Genomic DNA, 21697 nt, shown 5'->3' on the forward strand with positions numbered 1-21697 from the left:
TCAAATTTTCTGTTTCATAAATTAAGCCCTCTGTGAGAAAATAACAATTAAACAAGTTTTATAGATACAACTCGTCCCTGCTTTGCTCATAAGATTCTCCTGTTCAGTACCAGAGTGATAGAATGTCAATGGCAGGTTCCCTTTTACTACACACAGGATTACAATGGTGAGGGATAGATAGTAAACTAAACCCAGGGACTCCTAAAAGATACCTTAAAATATCTACATGTAATACATGTACAGGTATAATAATACCACAATGATTGATTTATGAGCATTTACTGAAGTTTTAAATATCTGTCTTTATTTAAATTTATGTAGCGCTACAATGACAGAACCCAAATTAGCTTTTAAATATGATTATACAAGAGTTGTTTTTTTCAGCAGTACTTCCTTTTTAAGATGATTAGCAGAAGACAATGTGTAAGGACCAGTGCTTTATTTAAAAGTTGTGCTACCCATGTCATTTTGGAGTGATGATGCCTCTACTTGGCAACCTAAATCACCATGCCCTTTAATACCTGAACCCATTTTGGCAATGCCAAAATAACACAGGGATTATTTGCTATTTTTCATATGTCAAGTGCTGCCATCAGACCACTGAAGGGGCCACCTGGAACTAGGAGGGTGTTATCAGTTTGTGCTGAAATTGTTACAACATATTTCCTTCATATTTATTTAGTGACAGCACCTATAGGTGTTCTCTGTAAAGCTCTGTTGCACTTGTCTGTCATGGAGATGAATATTACTAATATTAATTCCTAGGGAATTATGCAAAGGAAACAGAGTGGTGCGAGTCTAGGCAAGACTCAGGGAGCTCAGTGTCAACGTGCACATCTATTACAGATTAGCGTCTTCATTATCATGATATTTTAATCTCACTTTTTTTTTTTTACTGTGAAATATAAGAGAGGACAGCATAGACACAACATAAAACACTTCATAAAATACAACCTGTGAGATAAGCCAGCTTGATTCTGGTAGGGGATGCCCCCCCCCAATGCTGAGACTGGACCTCTGTGATGGGTCATAGTGTGGGACTTGTTTCCTGGACTCCTGGAGGTATAATGTGGGACATTTTTTTTTATAAAATGTGGAAAAGTGTGCATGTGTTGCAAAGGTGTGCATTCATTTTTTTGTGTGTTGGTAATACATGTTGGCTCGCTGGGTTGCCATTCATTCTTAATGTCACCTCAAATGCATTTACCAATCTTATTTTGTAAAAGCCTTTTAAAAAATGCTAGTTGAGTGGTTCATTAGTGGAATAACAGTGTAATGCCTCCTCCCCAGGCTCACTTTAGCTGAACAGTTAAAAGATACATACACACGTGCAATTATTGTTGTTGGAAAGGATCTTTCACGATCCTTTTCAACAACTAAGGACTGCATGAACGAGTGCTATACATACAGCAGCGTACTGCTGTATGGAGAGGGGAGGGGGAGAACGACGGAGCGGCACTCTGCATTCTCCCCCTTCCCTTGCATTAGGATCGTTCGTTGTCCATCGTCCGTGAATCCGCCAGGATGGTCGTTCGGACGATGGGCCCGAACCATTGGACATGTGTACCCAGCTTTACATTGTAATACCAGGCTATCAGAAAAGATGGGCATTGGGTACATTGTATGGCTGGAACCCTGCCTTCCCTTGTCCCTTAATAAGGGATGGCCATGTCTATCGTTCTACCTAAATTGCTTTGAAGGCCTAAATACAACATAAACATAGTCAGTCCCAATGACTCTGTGAGGAGCCATTCACACTAGTGTGATGAGCATTTCCACAACACAAAGAAACGACATGCAAACCAGTTATCATTGATTTTCCTTACCTGAGCATCGAGTTAAAATGCTGCATGTCTGGGTATAATACGTTGTAGTACTTTCAAATGACTAAAGCTACACACGTTAAACAAACATGCATTACCCAGTATTCTCCCCAGAATTTTTTTTAAGCTTGGTGAGAAGCTGTAGGCAGGTGGTAGACCCTGTATTGTGACCCAACTCTTCAGTAACCACCCAAAAACAGTCGGGTGCCCTCTGAAAAGAGCCGAGGGGTGTTCCTGGCTAAAAGGGCTTGGGTGAAACACTGATTACCCCAAAGCACCAGTGTGCTTGGACCCCAACTATCTGTAAATGTGGTGGTGCAGGATTGAGAAGTGCTTACTTCATAAGAACTTTCATCTTTTATATAGTTCTAGGCACATTTTTTACAGCATAGTAATTGTAGACATAAATAGCCTATGTAACTAGTCAGTAATCATTTTTCATTCCACATTCTATTAAAAAATGTGAAAAAAATGATATTATTGTTTTTGCGACGTTACTTCTGCTTTTAAACTTCACCAGGTCCGAATAGGGATAGGACAACACATCAACTCACATCCTGTTTTTTTTTTTTTTTTTCAAATTCTCTTACAAATGATTGGGGCTACCATAGTGAGTGCGTCAAAAGTGAGTCAAAAATGAACAAAGACTGTTCACAAACTGAAAGTTAGGTTAAGATAAAACTGTATTCATCATTAATCAACCAAGCAAACATCCTGCTTTTAAAATTTCTCTAACATGATTGGGTGATCAAAGTAAACACAGGTTCACCTTTATTTTTTGTGGAGCAGCTGTTCACTATTTTAATATCAATCACATGTAAAATTGTAGTGGATAGATGCAGAGTTTGGGAGTGTTAGGGAGTTAATAGACTCATGTTTTAACCAATTAATATTTTAAAAAACTAAAAGATTTATTTTAAAGAAAATACGATTCTGTATTTTGCAAGCATGGATTTTTTGAGTTGATCATTTTTTGACCCAAGCAATGATTTAGTAAAAAGAGATTTTTGCAGATAAATACAGTTTATCAAAATGATTGTTCTAATGAACAAATTGTTATGTGCACGGCCAAACAATTGAGTGTACAATCATTTCAACCAGATTTCAAACTGATCTCGGTAACTGATCATTACGTATATTAATAGTTAAATCATGGCCCAAAGGGGGTGGAGAATGGGAAGAGGTATATTAAGCCCAGAGTTAGTTAGTCTTTAACTTTTAAAAGTGACACTCAGTAATTACAAGAAGCAGCAAAATCTGAAAAAATAAACCTTTTTTTATTTTCCATCTAATAATCTGAAAAAAATATCTTTTCAATTAGATGTTTACAGAAGGTGTGATATTCATTTTAGCGTGTTAAAACAATTATTATTTACAGGAACTAAACCAGAAAGTCATGATATGAATACAAAATTCTGGATTGCCAACTGTCACTTTATACTGACATTCAAGGTAAAAACAATGAAAATATTTAAATTTGTAAAATATTGTACACCTTATAAAAAGTTATTAAAAATGTTTTCAATATTTTTTTCCCCATAAAACTAAGCATCCCATTTATAAAACAGTAAATCTGACATTCCTTCAAACATTTTTTTGGTGGAGAATCAATTACTGCCATTGAAAAACATGGACCAAGAATATTCTCCATGTTTGAAGGAATGTCAGATTCCCTGCTTTATAAATAGAACCATAAAAACGTCTATAAAAAGAAAGGGTTTCTGATCCTAAAAAAAAAAAATTGATAATTTCTTTAGGTTTCACCATTAAACAATTTTCCAGATAGCGATGACATTTTTGTCAGTTAAGGCAACTAAATATTCTTTTGCTGAGTTTACAAGCACAGTGTTGATGACCGTTTCTTCCATTTTCTCTTTTCTTGAGATGGGACCTGGCCAGTTAATGACCTGTTTAAATGAGAAAAAAAAAAACATTAAGTCTAGACTGTTTTCTCTTTAATAAAGAGCAACAACCTAGGGGTAATATAGAGCAACAATCTAGGGGTAATATAAAGACTGTAACCTAAAGGCTTGTTTTGGACGGGAGGGGGGTAAATAGTTCCAAAAGAATAAAAATCTGGAACCGTCTCCCACTTCACTTCTGTCACTAAATGTCCCCAGTCTTACAGAGATAAATGATAGCCAGATAACCAAACAACCAACTTCCAGTAAGCCCAGGTGGCCACAGATCTCCCTCAAGATTAAGACAAGTCTCACTAGACCTTTAGAGGTGAGATCACTTTTCTCTTTTTGTGCCTTTTCCCTCTGCAGCACGTACTTATCTACACATTAACAGATTGGCAATTGCATTGCTGTACAATAATGGTAAGAAATAAATGCTAACTCAAAATTAGGTACTTCCACCAAAGTCACCAAATGTTTTACCAATGTCCGGGTAGGGGACAGTTGTTCATTACCAGTCATTCTGCTAAAGGTGGGGACCAATCTTTTTGTAAAACTTTCAGCTTTGGTCTGCTAATTTTTTTTTCTGTAGCTCAGTAAAGCTTTTCCTAAATATTTGCACTGATCAGTTCAAATACATACTTAAGGTCTTTTTGTTAAACTTAAGTTCTAGTATGCCTAAAAATCAATTTAGTACCTGAAATGTGGAACATGCATTTGAAATGTCTGCCTTAGTTTAGTTGTTATACTACTATACCCAAAATGTAAACAAACTGTACCTTTGTGGGTTCTTTCAGACCACTAAACGGCACTCCTTTCTGTAACTCAGCTCGACAAGATTCAAGATCATAAATCCAAACTTTCCCAGCCTCATCACCACAGAAAATGTTAAGTCCTTCTGTAAAAACAAATATCATAAATCATACATAGGAGGAGAAGTTTCTTTTTTATTTTACATTCATCAAATTTGCTCATTTTATGGAAATAAAGAAATTGCCATTACAGCGAGACACTCCAGTTGGGGCTGCTGTAAGGAATGTGAAAAGTATTTGTCAACATGTAAAAACAAAACACGTCAAAGATGCTGCTGAGAGCTGGTTTGCAACCCAACCAAAGGACTTTTATTTGAACGGTCTAAAAAATCTGCAACTACACTGTACTAAGTGCATCAGTCTCCAGGGAAAATATGTTGAATAAATGTGTTATTTCATAACTCTGTCTCTCTTCTTTCTGGGCAAAGCCAGGAACTTCTTACCAACCCCTAGTAGGAAGAATGAAGCCATGGCATACATATGCATTATAAAATAGTAATTTTGAGGAGAAAACCAATGCCCACAGTAAAAATTGCTTGATCAGGGTTTAACCTCCCTGGCGGTATTCCTTAGTGTGACTCGGGGTTAATTTTCAGTGCCAAAAGCGGTAACCCCGAGCCACACTCGTTTAAAAGTCCTACCAAGTTCCCACAATGCCCGTGGCGTCCTCCTCCAGTGTTGCCTGGGCATGGTCAGGCTACACAGATGCTCTCGGCATCTGCGTACCCGGCATGTAAACGTTGGGGACAGTAGGCCAGGGGACGCAGATGCCGGGACCATGTGGCTGGTAGGTAATTAAAAATAATTAATATTTTTACATGTACTGCTTTTACATTTAAAAATACTAATTATTCAGACGGCCAGGAGGGTTCAAGTATTCAACATATTAGGAAGCATGTTAAAGATTACAAGTTCTGGAAAATATGCTTTAATTTATCAAATTTGCTGATGCTGGCAAAGTAAATTGTTAGTTGAGTTACTCAGATGAACCACCTTCTCATCGGTTGGCGGTCCCCAGGAATGAGAGCAATGGAAAATGAAAAAAAAAAAAAAACATGCAATCTGAGTAAATCAACTCCCTTATATTTATCGTGCCAGAGGTGGCATCACCAACAGGCTGGGTTCTCAGCAAATATTAAAGTTTCAAGACATAAAACCCCCAACAGAGAAGTAAAACTCCAATAGATAGAAAGTTACAGACAGAAGTGTGAGAGTATTGTACCTGATGAGGTTGTGAGTGTCAGGTATGGTAGGTCAGTCTGTGACCACTTAAACTCTGCGAGTACAGCTGCATCCAGGTTCTTGGAGCGTGGTTTCAGAAAAGACTTCTTCCAGCTCCAAATGTATATAGATCCTTGCATGGAACTTTTAGAAGCTGTTAATATAATAATTTTAGATGTTAGGGGATGCTACAGAGGTAACTACTTATCAGTTTCTTAAATCAATGGAACAATCCAGTGAGGGTGTCTCTGTGCTGGAGTTTTCAGGTTATGGTCATCAGAAGGATGACCACCCTCTTTGTCAAAATTTTACATTTCATTTAGTTTCTATCATGGAGAATGCAACAAATTATTTGTATTCACCCAGCACATATGCTAGGAGAATATGAACGTCCCAAGAAATCAATTAAGCCAAGGGGTGCCTTAAACAGTAAGGGTTAAATTAATTACTTATTTTTCAATCCACTTTCTCTACCTTCCATAGCACAGATAAAATAGCTTGCTATGTTAGCATGATGATGGCCTGGAAACAAATTGAGCAATATAAAAAGAATACAATACCCCTACTAAAATCTAGTCTGTTACATGTTTTAAAAAACAGAAAATATAACCAAAATGGGTATGGTAAGCAGGTAACAAAAGAACCAAATGCCCTCCACTAGTTCAGTATATATGACAGTGGGGACCATCATGTATGAAAAAAGCTAGGGATATTTCCTATTTTAAAAAAGGTGAACCTGTAAAAACCCAAGCTCAATTCTATACAAGCTACTCAATGAAAGCCATACTGACTGAATGAGTGGTAAGAAGTTAGGAATAAATGGATCTATATTATTAAGCTGGATGTTAGCCATGTAGGGAGAACAGATTTTTACTGCTCCACTCACGATCCCAAAATGAAGTTATAATCCAGGTATTTCTGAGATATGTGAGCAGACATGTGAACACCTTCTAGCTGTATGTATGAAGGCCCTACTGTAAGCCTAAAAAGTGAGCTATATGTGAGTTCAATATGTTACAGCTAAACTAACTTTATTACAGTAAAATAAAGTGATGCTATTATCTGCTGCAAACCCACCAATTAGATCATCATTTAGAAATGCCAGTCCATCTATAACATGGAAATCCTTGTCCTTCGATTCTTTCTTGTATATCGGAAAATTGAACTCTGCAAGATAGGAGCTGAATAAAAGGCAAAAATTAACATTAAACTAACATTAAAAAAACACGTAAAAAACACATACAATTTCAGTTGCGAAATTTAAATTCTGCTAGTGAGTGCTAGTATTTTCTGAACAGCATATAAACCCAATTTACTTAATGTAATGAAAGTAAAATGCTCTTATAAAACCATCTCCTGGCGTGTCTTGCTTTAGATTTAAGAAAGGTCAGCTAAGTTTTATATATATATATATATATATACACACACACACACACATATAATATATATATATATATTTTTTTTTTTTTTTTTTTTGTTAAATCCCATTACCTCTATTTTCTAGTGCTATGTATCACTGGGAGAAGAAGTCCTTGGAAATTTTCCTAATGGGGGATACAGACTACAATAAAAGCTTGGCAGATGCTCCAATTTTTCAAAGACTAAATCACATCTGGCCCTCTTACTTTCACTCCATATTTTGTATTAATTTAAACTCAAAAACAAAATGCAATACTTTTTTTGCATGGTTTGTTGTATTTTCTGTGAGTAATCCTGCAATCAACACCACATATCCTCCCCATGGGTGGCAATGCTTTTTTGCCCACTGTAGCTATGGATGTCATTAAGGCTGGATTATAAATTTGTAAGCCACCTCCTCCTACCATCATGGAGTTTACCAAAGAAACACTACACTGGGGCTCGTTTACCAAAAGGACAACAACCTGGTTGCCAGAAAATGGCCATGACATAAAAATGTGTGTATATATTTTTGCCTTTCAAATCCCAGCACTGCAGGCAGTAGTTATTACCATTTTCCTTGGCGTTTATCCAGTGTTATGTCCCATACATAGCAACCATCTTCACAACCTGCCAGCAGGTATTGATCCAGGGAAGGAGGAACCAGAGAAAGCCGCAGAGGGGTGGATGGAACATCCACTGTCAGCAATTGGCTAAATAACAACAGAGATAGGAGAAACACATTGAATATCAGACGTTAAAACATAATATGGAACTTGATGTGATCATTGTTGCAATGATTAGTACAAAGCAACAAATCTCTCATTATATACAAACATACACACACACACACACACACACACACACACACACACAACATATTAAAACTGTATACAACACACGAAAACCATAGAAACCCAGTTAGATCACAACAGTTTAAATACCTTCCTTAAAAAAATTATAAAGCCATTCATGTGTGTCATTGAAACATCTACACATTTGACGCTTTAAAATAACAATTTATATAACCTTTTCAACAAAGGGGCTAGAATTGTATTCAAAAGTCATAATGTGTGTTCCCAAAGTTTTTGTTTTAAATCCAAGCTTTATTTAAGTCCTTATTTTGTTTTAAATCCAAGCCAAAGGATTTTTGTAAAAACACTTCATAATGCTGCAAACAAAAACTAGCAGTATGAAAAGTAGCCTCTTGTGTAGCTTACCTTGCTCTGAAGTTATATTCACAGTCTGGAACACCTATATCCCACAATATGATTCTCTTGTCATAGGATCCAGCTTACATGAAAACAGACAGACAATATATAAACTAATTTTGAAATTATGATAATGTAAACTTTATAAGCTGATGTGATGATCTAGTAAACAGTAAAAAAAACTGAAAAAAAAAAACAAACGCACAGACACACACTACAGTAAACCTTTAACTTACAAATTAGTATATTTGTAATCAGGGAAGCTAAGGGTCACATGTCCATAAAGTGAATGAGTTGGATTTAGTTCCTAAATAACAAATGCCTAAAATAATCATGTCTTTGAATCAAACCATGTGGAACTCATTGGGTTTCAAATCCAGGATGAGTACATTAAGGTGTGGTATTACATATGTGGATTAGCTTTGGCATTCAGATAAAGGGTAGGTAGAGTAAGAATTTTGTTCTCCTAATGATGACATACTACTAAAAAGTAGATTGTTTCCTCACCGATAAAACATTACTAAAGCCCAATTTAATCAACTACTAAATACTACTGAAGCCTAATTTCTATGCAGATGGACTTTGTTTAGAAGCACTTACTGAAAAGAAAGGTGTCATATGCAGGGCTGAAACACATGATGGAGATGGCTTTTTTATGAGCTTTTATCTCTCCATAGCACATGTTAACCTTGGGATTCATCAATCTGATCACTCCGTATTTTCCACCAGATGCCAAAATATTGATTTTTCTCTTTTGCCCCTCGTTACCGATCATGGTTACTGTTGTCCAACACAATGCAAAGAATTCCTAAAATTAGAGAAATTTAGAAGCAAAGTATAAACATATTTTAAAACTTTGAATTTATGTACTGAATAGTACAGTCAACACTGAAAGCATTTAAAACCAACACTTTACCGTTTTACAATAATAACCATGTCACAAGGATTAGACCTGCCAACCTCTTTGTGAAAATGCAAGCTGTTTAGCTGTCTCAAGATTTTTAGAGACGCTGACCCGAACCAATGCAGATGGCAAAGTGAGGACTTATAATTTGTTAACATTACTAATTGTTCTGCATCTGCAATTTAGAAGTACTGAAGCACACTAAACAAATGACAGCTGAAAACCAGTATTTTCTAAAGACAAGGACAGCAGTTTTATATCTTTTCAGTAAATGATTTAAATTTTTTGACAATTTGGGTACTTTGCTGGGAATATGGTTCTATATCCCTATTTTTCCCCCACAAGTTTTATAATGAGTTAACAATTAGTCTGCAGTAAACATTATTCTGATATTAACTCTTTTTTGACTGGTGTATATCTTTTGTGATAAAATTGTGCTGCTAATTGGGAATTGCTGAAATTATTCTCAGACAGACAGTGTATTAAGTGTAATGTGTTGGAAAGGACAGCCTGTAACTAAATACCAATCTTCCAAATAATGCTTGTTCATTTATATATTGTCTGTCACAGTGGTCATCACTTCTGATTTGTGCACTAATTCCTGTCCCTGCCATCTTCTGATGAAATTTGCCAATGCAAATGGTGGTCCTTTAGTCTTCAACTGGCACACATAGCTCTGTTTACTACATTTAACATTTTTAAAATTCCAGATTCTCCATTTGCCCCCTTGGTAAAATACAATTTAGATTTTTAGTGTCTGCTTTAGTGCAGCTCGCTCATACTTAGGCTCAACTAACAAATCTAAAAAACACCAGGAGCTGGATATTCATTATTTGAAAAAATTGATTATTTTAACGTGGTCCAATGCCTGAAACTAAACGATCCTTTTACTTTTGTAAGGCCAGGCTTCTCCTAGACATGATCAGAAGTCTTAATGGTGTAAAGGAATATCCAATGCCAACTCTGCTGCAAATCAATACACTCAAAGCCAGAATGCAGACACAGGTAAGCATTATTTCAAGTTTTGTTATTTGTGACAAATTCAGCATTACACCTACCTCTCCTGGAACTTTGTACTTCTTTAAAACTTTTCCAGTCTCACAGTCAATGACACAAACGGACTCTCCTCCACACGTTGCAACAACTGAAAAGTGACACTAATTTATTATATATATCAAATATTTAAAGGTGAAACGCAAGCCTAAAAAAAGGAGCAATACTGCTATTTATTTGTGGTAATACAATTAATGCTAGTAATGAGTATATAAATTGTTTTTTTAAATTTCTCTCCACATTTTTATGTAGACCAAGCTCACCAGCAAAAGTAACAAAAGCAATGGTTTAAACATTTTGGAAACCCTGCTAGTGTTGCATAGAACCACAACTTTTTATTAAAATGGTTTATTTCTCCCAACCCCAGGAAACAATGGTCTGGATGTTACATGTGCCAAACAAATGAAGGCATCAGTCTTGTTACTAGTAATGTAAAGAAACAATGAAGGGTGCATGTATTATCCTTACAAAATGATAATACTTTCACATCTGTAGTCCTTTAAGGTATAGGAGGGTAACTTTACAACTACACTCTTTACTTACCTTTACTCGGCAGAGAATCCAAAGAAGGCTCAAAAGCACAGGACCAGAGCTGAGTGCGAAAATCATCGCTGCTGTTCGATTTACTGTGACACTGAAGAAAATGAAGTGGCTCCACATCAAATCCTTTCTGAGAATAGGGAAATATAAAAGCTACTAACATGGCACATTTAGAAAATGTTATACATCCAGCACAAAAAAAAAAAAAAAAAAAAAGTCCTTCTTGAGAAGGATGTACAAATAAATATAGCGGTTTAAAGGTGCATATCAATACCAATGATTTCCAAATATAATAAAAATGTGCTTCAAAATCCATAGCTGTTGCTGATAGAAATTAACTAGAATACCCATACAATAAGTAGGTGATCTATTTATAAATCAGCACAATTCACCTATTTCCCAATCTATAGAAGGAAACCGATCAAATTAATGTGCTCCATTAAAAAAAAGAACTGAATTTTGCAGTATTAAGAATGCAGGCAATATGTGAAGATGCCTTTGAATTCCTCAGACATAGCAGTGTCTAAAATTCCCTGAAATAATTATTTCTCAGGTTGCAGAACAGATCACTAAAAAAGCAATAAAAACAGTGTTCTCCCCAACCCTTTTTAGCAGGGCGCCCTTTTTATTAGGGCGTTTTTATTGCTTATATAGATTTTTAAATATTTTTATTATTATTATTATTATACAGTATTTATATAGCGCCATCATATTAGGCAGCGCTGTACAAAGTCCATTGTCGTGTCACTAACTGTCCCTCAAAGGAGCTCACAATCTAATGTCCCTACTATAGTCATATGTCGTTATTGTAGTCTAAGGTCAATTTTTAGGGGAAAGCCAATTAACCTAACTGCATGTTTTTGGGATGTGGGAGGAACCTGCAAACTCCATGCAGATAATGTCCTGGCTGGGATTCGAACCTAGGACCTAGTGCTGCAAAGGCCGGAGTGCTAACCACTGAGCCACCTCGCTGCCCAGATAACACTGTTTTTATTGCTTACATGGATTTAGAAAAGAAAATAGAAATCCTTTTAGTAGTCACCAAAACAAGTATCCCTACTGGAACACTTCCCTTTACTTTCTGTTCTAGTGACACCTCAAAAGTTTCATTCCAGGAGACAAGGAAGACATTGTAAAATCAACCTGTTGGACATGTTCAGAAAACAATTACAATATTTTAGTTGACCAAATATTATCAACATGGAGCTCCTAGTAGAGAAGTGTTACAGATGAAGTGAACATTACACATCCCTTGCCTGAAAAAAGATGCAATGTAATCAAATATTTGTTTTTGACCAACACCCTTCATTAAAAAAAAAATAAATAAATTAATAATAATAAAAAATAAATTAAAAAACAAATGCAGCACTTACTTTTTTAAGCTCCCTCTTCTGTCTCCCGGTGTCTGCTGATCTTTCCTCATTAATTCCTTTTTGTGATGGGGTACTACTTAGACTTACTTTCTGAGGCGTTGACAGGTGACGCTTACCAGGTTCCTTAACAGGTGTAATGTTTGCTTTTTTCTTGATTGGGGTAAGTGTTATATTTACTTTACTCCTGGTTGGGGAAGATTTGTGTGGGCTTTCTTGAAGTCTAGACAACTTTCTAGGTGACAATGAATGTGCGAGTATGTCACTTGTCTGGAGACGCTTTGAAGGCGTTCCTAGGTCATGGTCTGAATCCCTAGTATTCCTTTTCTTACCAGGAGTTATTGGGATCTTTAGAAAAGAAATAAAACAAATGGACAAACATTAAAGGAATTTAATTATTGGTATGACACATATATAAAAAGCACAATATACATTGTTACAGCGGCATTTTTGCATTGTAACATTTTAAAAGGCCCTTTCCATTTCTATCTGCTATCATTCATGATTTTCTAAATGTAGAAGTTAATATACATAGAAAAATCTCTCACTAAAGAGGTTTGTCTGCGTGTGGATTGTTGAAACCTGATGATTCATTGCAAACTCCACCAGTCAGTAAACAGAGAGACAAAGCTTACCTCTGTTTTATCATCATTTGCAGGTTCTGGTTCAGCATCAATTTTCTCATTACCCAACAAGGAAGATATTAATTCCTCTGCTAATATATTCACCTGTGTGACAGGAAAAAAAGAACGCTTGCTGTAACAAACAGAACAATATCAAAAAGTATGTGTATGTGTGTGCACGCGCGTGTGTTTTATCTTACACACAAACAAATTCAATCGTTTTTGCAAGAAAATAGAACAAAAAAGCCTGGTTTGGGTAAGGGGTGGACGTACAAGTGTGAGGGTTAAAAGTCATTAAAAAGTGTTCACTTTGTACCACATTTAATTTCCATCTATCTGTCCAGTTTCTTTACAGGAAGCAAACGAGAACCTTCCTCTATGTGTAGAACTTGAGTAAAAATTTCAATCCTATAGCATGTACAACAATGCATACTGAAGAAAAAGTTGGAGTCATTACCGGTGTCAGTGGCTGCAACAATAATGGACTTTGTAACTGCAAGTACAGACCCCAGCATTGGTGTCATTGACCACAATAATAGCCCCCAGCACCAATGTCCATGAGTGTAATTTAAATCCCCCAGCATTGTTGTTGCTGACTGCAGTAATAATCCCCAGCATTGGTGTTCTTGAAGTGCAATATTAGCTCACATCAGAAATAATCAGCAGCAGCATTGATGTCCCTGACTATAATAATATCCAGCAGGAATGGTATCAGGTAGTATAATAACTCCCAGTATTGCGGTCAGAGACTGCAATATCATATCTCAGGATCATTGATCACTATCTTCACTGTATCAGGGAGTGATATAATGACCCCTAGCATTGGTGTCAGTGGACACATAAAAACCCCATAAATGGTGAATGTTCAGAACCTTAGCTCTTAGCATTGGTGTCATTGACATCAATCACCTCCAGAATTGCTGTCAGCTTTAAACCCAATAATGACAAAACAAGCCCTACAATTTAAGCAGAGATTCAAAGAGATACATTTAAAGACTAATTTGGGTACTTATAGGCACCACTAAAGTACCTGAATCTTACCATAGTTTCTACCTTAAGCTCCCTTCAGATCCAGCCTGGCTCACAAGCAAACAATAAAAAAAACACAGACACAAGATACACACTTGTTTGAGAAATTTAGTTTTAGGCTGCACAGCAACTGTGATTATTATTATTATTATTAAACAGGATTTATATAGCGCCAACATATTACGTACAAAGACTTACTTTCCACTTGGTGAAGTCTTTGAGAGAGTTAGGACCATACTTTACATGGTTTGCTACAGTCTTCAGAAACTCCTTACTGACAGATTTAATTACAGCTGGGGTGGGCTCACTGGGCAATTTGTCCTTGTAGTTCTTCTCCCAGTAGATTTCAACCTGGAAAATAACATTAAAAACATATGCTTACCTTACATTAATCAGTGGTTTCATTTTCAAATGTTTAATGTAGCATAAGAGTGTTTCAAATGAATAGAATAAAAATAATCAAAGGTGATTTCCTGCTTAGCACAGTTGTACAGGCGCCTCTCTTGTACTGAAATTACTAACACCAATTTCACTGTACAGGTAGGTGGTCCCCGGTTTACACACGAGATAGGGACTGAAGGGTTGTTCTTAAGTTGAATTTGTATGCAAGTCAGAACAGGTACATTATTTTAATAAATGGAATAAGAACCGATGAAAAAAAAAAAAAAATACGGAGCCTAGACATTCATTAACTTCTGGAGCAAGCTGAGTTTTCATGTGCAAAAAGAAAACTGCAGAGTTTGTCTTGGTCATTAAAGAGTTATAAGGGGTTGCAGAACAGCAACAGACTTTTTCTGCAAGTCATGCGAACCACCCATTAAACTTCTGTCCTGCACACGAACGAGCAGGGAAGCCCCGTTCATATCTAGGATGTCCCTAACTCGGGGTCTACCTGTACACTGTAAGCTGAATTAAAAGCTGCTGCAAATCAGATGGAGCCCATCTTCCTAACTGGCTAGAGCAGCGGTCACCAACCTTTTCAGGTCTGCGAACCACTAAAATCACTGGCTCCCGACCACGCATGTGCGGGGAGCCAGGTGTCACTCAAATGGGGGGAAACTTCCCCCAGAGGGATGTCATGTTGACATAACCCCGCCACTATCCCATCGCAGATCTAAGCCTGCAATGGGAAAGTGGATGGGATGTGTGCAGGAAAACAGCCGGCCCACCTCTCTGAGCCTGGAAACTGCTCGGGGTACAAGGTGTGCAGTTCTGGCCTGTGCGTTCCCCCAGCGGGGTCCTTCTCCCGACCCAGCTCGGGGGTGCACTGACCAGAGCCACGGACCCCCAAAATGTTCTGGCAGACCCCCAGCTGGCGACCACTGGGCTAGAAGGCATTCAGCATATCATCTCCCCCTTTCCTCCCCAGCCCTATTGTTCGTGCCCTGTCCTTTTTCCTGGCCTCACACTTTTGGTTCTGTCTTAGAGATCTAGTGATGACATCATCAAAATTTAAAATAAAATATTTAGGAAAACAAAAAGTTTGTATTTAAAAATGTATTTGGCATACAGCTGAGGAAGGGGAAGAAACCAGTAAAGCCAAAATATAAGCAAATTAAAATTCAGTTTTAAGTTTCCAACATTTACTAAGAAAAGTCAATACATAGTCTAAAAAGTTTGCAAACTTTTCTATGCCTTTTCTCTGTCTAGTGCTTGCTAATGTGTTCTAGAAACAATGCACTTACCCTGGAGCTCAATTCTCTGTGGTTAACAAACCGAACATGATTGGCCAGACATGTTATATCTTTATTATTCAGTCGTCGCAGCTTAGGTAGGAGACAGCACACCTTGTAATTATCGCTGACCTAAATTAAAAAGAAAATGTGAGAAACATTCATAAAAGTGCTTAATATACTGAAAGCTTGAAAAAGTGTTAATTATTCCAATACCTAGCTAGGAAAAGTAGCCTACTTAAGTATATGAAAGCGAGGGCTCAGTAACGTACAGCTTTTATTGACTGCTTCTTCTAACATCATTCTGAAAATTTCATCTGACTGCCTATAATGCTAACCCCCTGGCAGCAATTATTCAGGGTTAAAATACTGGAAAAACTTTGTGGATCAGGAAAGTTAAAAAAAAAAAAAAAAAGTTAAAGCGCCTATATGTTTGCAGGTTCTGGGTTATGTGCCTTGTGGACAACAAAGTCACTTGCTATACAAAAAGCTCATTTTTGCTAGGCAGTAAACCATTCACTTACTGTCAGATATAGGTTTTCTTCATACATGACTTCCTCCAGGGCAGGAAAGCGTCGTAGAGGGGTAACATCTTCAACCTGATTGTCACTGAAATTTAGGACCTTTAGTTTGGGAAGACTGATATTTTCTGGGATTTCAGACAGGCAGTTCTCGGAGATGTTCAGTTCTTCAAGATTTATCATTTCAGAAAAAAGACCTGGATCTATGTCTTTGGTCTCCAGCTGCATTTTAGACAAGCTGAAAAGAAATAAAATGACAAATAACCACATTAAATATGAATGATATAGTAATAAGCAGTTAGGAATCAGTTTAAATCTCAAATGATCACCAACAGGGAACATTGGCGATTTATAAATAGAACATTTTCATACACTTCAGTGTTCTCCCCAACCTCTTTTAGTAGGGCGCACCACCCAACACTTTTCAGTAACCACCCGGCTGTTTTTAGGTGGTTCACAATACAGGGGCTGCCACCCGCCTACAGCTTATTCCCACCCAGCAAGTGAACACTTCACTTTATTCACATAATGATAAAACTTACTTGAGTGTCTTCAGATTCTTCAGGTGGCTGGATTCTGGAAGGCCATTCTTTAATAGGATTTCTGTTGTTAATTTTGGCATTGTGCTTGTCTGCCAGTTTTTCGCAAATAGAGAATGGATGCTGTTACCTAATTAAGAAGGGTACAAATGAAAGCAATGTTAGGCTTCAGTGTCAAACTTTAATTTAATACTGAATTTAATCACAAAGTGGTACAAAGGGGATTTTCCCGATGAACAAATTCCATTATCTGTTATTTGTTTGTAAATATGGTTGTGAAGATATGGAAGGTTTACAAAAAGAAATCAAGACAAAGGATCAGGCTCAAGACAACCAACAGGTTCTATTAAAGAAAACCAAAGTTTGTGACAGATTGTGTTATTCAGTTAAGTTGTCGTGTAATCGAACAATTTTGGCCACAAACTTGCTTAGTTTATTTTCAGCATCTGACTGACAAAGACAGACCTCTCACCAAGAATCAGTGCTATATATGAACATTGTTAAGCTACACACACATACTAGATGATCTTCCCATGAGATGATCAGTCAGGTAAAAAACAAGCCCTGGCAGAATCAATGAACGGCCAACAACTGCTGTACTTTCCTACTGACGAAATTTCAGCAGGCTGCCAATTGTCTGTCCTCCCCTATTCCTAGAATAGAACAGTACTGTGTTTATTGCACTCATTTGATATCCAATTATGAAAGATTGTTCCAGTGACCGTAATCTATGACGTGTACAGGGCTCACCGCCTCTCCACGAATATAGAGAATACAAGGATGCTCTGTATTAGTGTATAAGCACTGTTCTGTTCGCTCTATAGAAGAGGAAATGAAGGGGATTATTTGGACACACAAGGCAACATACAGCATTCATCTCTAAGCCATTTTATTTCTACGACTCATCTAGGTTTGTCCTTTGAGGATCTCATTTAACATGTAATATCCAGCAGCACATATACAGGTAAAAATGTAGAAGCACCTGATCATTTCTAGTAGAACAAATGATTCACAAGGTGGATTATAAAGTGAATGATATTCTGCATGTCTGCTGGAGAACAATTCAGAAATGAAAGTTTTCAATAGTAGTGATTTAGAGATTATTAATAGACCTGCTGATGTATCGTAAACATATACCCTAACACTACTCTAGTCTGGAGTTAGTTAACAGAAATTACATTTTGTTTCATTCAGGAGGTGTCCAGCTACATTAACTGTGACTAACTCCATAGGGATGCATTAGAGTGCAGGTGTAAAATTAATATTATTACACAGTATTCACAGTGCTGTACAAAGTCTATAGTCATGTCATTAGCTTTCCTTTAAAGGGGCTCACAATCTAATGTCCCTACCATAGTCAAATGTTAAAATTACAAGTTTTATCATTATGCACAAATGCAGGGGTGCAGGGACAGCACTATCCAGCTAGGCTCAATTAGTAAGTGTGTAATAGACGTGTATATTTTATTCACCTCTGTGCATTAAATCATAGTATCTGTACAGAAAATGTGAATTTATATTGCTCAAACAAAAAATAAACTTTTGATGCATAAATGCCTCCAAATCTAAACATTATTCCTAGTGTTATTTTATATATTATTCCTACACTATTCCTAGTTTCCAAATAAATTATAAAGGTAATTCTCAGCTGTATTGATCTATGTGCTCCTGTATGGGTCACAATGTAGCCCATAACATGTGTATATTGTTACCCAGAACACCACAACTATGTTTTCTTTTCTATTCCAAATTATCAAAGGTATAGCCATTAAGGGTATCTGATTCAGGAAAAACAATGCAATATTTTCTTATACCTAAATCTGTATTTATATTCCTGAATTATTGGTACCCCAATGAGAAGCACCGCAGGGGTACACCAATCACCAGTTATAAATCAATATTTTACACAATATTAGTTACAGATTAGTAAAGATGGTGGATGATCTGTGTATTGCAATGTATACATTATATATATATATATATATATATATATATATATATATATATATATTACAATCTGGGGTACAATGGGGGAGAATATGTAAAAAAAAACATGTGAGTAGATCCCATTCTATTGTTTGATACTTACCCCACCTCCTAGATTGTAAGCTCTTCGGGCCAGGATCCTTCCCCCCAGTGTCTGTATTTGTCACTTGCAACCCCTATTTAATGTACAGCGCTGTGTAATATGTTGGCGCTATTTAAATCCTGATTATTAATAATGATATGTGCTCCCTTATTGGCCACATGACACCATGCAGAGATACAAACATTACATCTATCAGGTTACCTAATACACAGTGATATAATAATCAGCGTTCTATGTGACTATACTCACTCAGCTCCCTCCTGTGTGCGGCGTGACCCCGGTATAACAAAAACAATGTGACCCTCGGTATAACAAGCCACCTCCTCCGTGCTGCAGCAAAACTTTTCTAACCCATCAACATTTCAGCTCCCGCCGGTATGTCGTCACTTCCGGAAAATACTCCCCTACCGGAAGTGTCGCCGTCCTGTAGCTACTCCATATGGCTGGCGGTGGTGGTTTACCAGGCTGCGGGTGTAAAGGCATCCGATCCTGCCTGCTGTGTGAGTGTACAGACAGGGAGCTACCCAATGAGCTGCAGAAGGTACTGACTCCTGCATATTAGTATTCGGTATAGCTTAGCACACTATGTTGGTGGGTGGGAAGAGATGGTCACCGTACTTGCGGGTTTGGTTTTAGTTGCAGTTATAACAAGGACATCTCTAGAGGGCGCTATTGTTATCCGTCAAATCTCAAACCGGGAGCAGCCAGCAGAGTGTCCTCCCAAAAATGAAAGCTAGAGCACTAGGATGCAGACATTCAGGGCTCGATGTGAACGTCCTCTAGCGGTCAGTTTTGGTTATGTTTCTGAATGAGCACACTGAGCAAATTGATTGTCAATTATGGTTACTCAGAATCAGATTTTTTTTTTAATGGTCATTTTAATATATATATATATATATATATGGTACTTTCATTAAAAAAAAAAAAAATCACTTTTTTGTAAGCCCTCGGTCTATGTGAGTCCAAGCTTCCCTTTTCTTTGCGGGGCTCACTGTTCCATCCAATGTCACCATCTTCTTTCTTACAGATTCTTCCTGAAGTCTCCTGATCCAAGATTGGGTGATGTGTCTTCCTCCAAATGTATAACAATGAAAAAAAACAATTCAGATCTCGCTGCACTTGCATGAGATCAAACATTATTTTTTTTACAATAGATGAAGCAGAGCCAAACCCCATGTATATGTGATGAAAGTATCCCAGGAAGCTGCAGGTTTCCCTTTTAGTCTTTACTACTGCGGTGGTAAAGACAGAAGGGGAGGGAACCTCCTCCAAAAAGAAGAAGAAATATAAATATTTGTTCATATAAAATATGATATATTTTTAATGTTATTTTGCAGACCAAGCCATTCATCTACGTCCCTACAAAAGGCATAGCTCGGGGAGTGGAAAGCACTGATTTGTCTGGCTGGTGGTTCCCATTCCCTGGAGTGTGTTTGATAGAAGATTTTGTAACAGAAGATGAGGAAAGAGAAATGGTACAAATTATGGACCAGGATGAGTGGAGGCTCTCACAGTCTGGTCGCAGAAAGCAAGTAAGTTTAGACAGCTTTCTAGAGGGAACAACTGGATTGTTGCTTGCAGCATTCAGTTGGTATTTAATCATTTTCAAAGTGCTCCAATAATAAATTAAATATTTGTTTTGGTGTTTTTATAATGAGAACATTTTGAAAAATAAAGGGCTCGATTTATAAATGATTACCCTGTCAATTCGCTCTAGATTCATTCATAATTTTCTCCTACACAGATAGCATTTACTATTGTGACATCGGTGCACTTTTCAGATTGGCCACTAGGCAGAACGAGCCATTGTTTTAATAGGAACTGAAATGAGAAGTGTAGAGAGATTCGACTATCTCGGCGAATTTCAGACAGATTGACCGGAATAATTTATAAATAAAGTCTAAGGAATCTCATTATGTATGACGGTTGTCCTAATATACTATTTATATTCATACGTACCTTTATATAATTTAGTGGAAGTTGCCAGTGATTATCAAAGAGTTCACCAGGTGTATTTATAAATTATTTTCCTGTCAATTTGCCCTAAATTCGCCCAAGATTTGTTAAAATATATAGTACAGGTAGTCCGTGGATTAAGGACATTCAACATAGGGATGCCTCCTAGATACGTACGGGGCTTCCCTGATCGCTGTGTGCAGGACAGAGGCTTGAAGGGGGAGGGGGCGGTTTGCATGACTTGCAGAAGAAATCTTTTGCTAAACACAGCTGAGGTTGTGTGGGTGATCTTTCTGCAACCTCTTGTAACTCTTTATGACAAACTCTGCAGTTGTTTCTTTTTGCATATCAAAGCACAGCTAGTTCCAGAAGGTAATGAATGCCTAGGCTCCATAAAGATTTTTTTTTGCTTTGTTTGTGATTAGCTCACAGTGAGGATTTTATACAGTAACTGACACCACACTGTCTAATAATATGTTGAGACAAACATCTGTCCTAATTCCATTTATTAAAATATTGTACCTGTTCCAACCTACATACAAATTCAACTTAAGAACAAACCTACAGTCCCTATCTCGTTTGTAACCCGGGGACTATTTCTTATTGTGACTGCCATGCACTTTTAACAATTGGCAGAACGAGTCATTGTTTTAATGTGGAACTTTCACCAAAAACAAAAAATCACTTACCTTTACCAATAAAAAGCCCTCAATCCACACACAAACCAGGCCCAGTTAGTTCCGCACCTCTCTATTTGGATTCCCTTTACTGGACACTGGACAGAATGACGAATGCTGCCCTCTTCTTTCTGAGTTATTCCTCATGCCACCCGAACTCTGCAGATGCTAGATCGGTGATGTCTTCCTGCAAATGTAAAACAAAAAATAGGAAATAAAAGTGACGTTTCCCCTATCAGTCTTTACTGCTGTGATAGGTCCACTTTATTTCCAATCTATTAAAAACAGGGTCATCTTTCCTGATCTGTGCAAACTGTCAGTCTACATAGGTTAGATGAGGACAACATTTGTTTTCCC

The 21697-nt window shown here is 37.2% G+C and overlaps 2 protein-coding genes across 3 annotated transcripts in view; one reads left to right on the forward strand and one right to left on the reverse strand.

Annotated features, from left to right (window-relative positions):
* Positions 1–3081: 3081 nt before the first annotated feature.
* Positions 3082–19214, reverse strand: LRWD1 (leucine rich repeats and WD repeat domain containing 1). Its single transcript, XM_072429568.1, has 16 exons — positions 18957–19214; positions 16622–16748; positions 16083–16317; positions 15571–15690; positions 14084–14236; positions 12869–12961; positions 12237–12581; positions 10867–10993; positions 10329–10414; positions 8967–9174; positions 8376–8448; positions 7728–7868; positions 6835–6938; positions 5759–5911; positions 4504–4622; positions 3082–3730 (listed from the first exon to the last, which is right to left on the reverse strand). The coding sequence occupies exons 2-16, from the start codon at positions 16699–16701 to the stop codon at positions 3590–3592; spliced, it is 2178 nt and encodes a 725-aa protein (XP_072285669.1). The 5' UTR covers positions 16702–16748; positions 18957–19214; the 3' UTR covers positions 3082–3589.
* The window catches only part of ALKBH4 (alkB homolog 4, lysine demethylase), a 3705-nt gene continuing 1118 nt past the window's right edge, over positions 19111–21697 (forward strand). Inside the window, exons 1-2 of one of the 2 annotated variants that reach the window (XM_072429581.1) lie at positions 19111–19248; positions 20045–20239. In XM_072429581.1, the coding sequence (XP_072285682.1) occupies positions 19147–19248; positions 20045–20239 (297 nt within the window). In that variant the 5' untranslated portion in view covers positions 19111–19146. The remainder of the gene's footprint in view (positions 19249–20044; positions 20240–21697) is intronic. The other variant, XM_072429589.1, reaches the window with a different exon arrangement.

This window comes from Pyxicephalus adspersus, chromosome 1 (genome assembly GCF_032062135.1).
Source record: "Pyxicephalus adspersus chromosome 1, UCB_Pads_2.0, whole genome shotgun sequence".
NCBI lineage: Eukaryota > Metazoa > Chordata > Amphibia > Anura > Pyxicephalidae > Pyxicephalus > Pyxicephalus adspersus.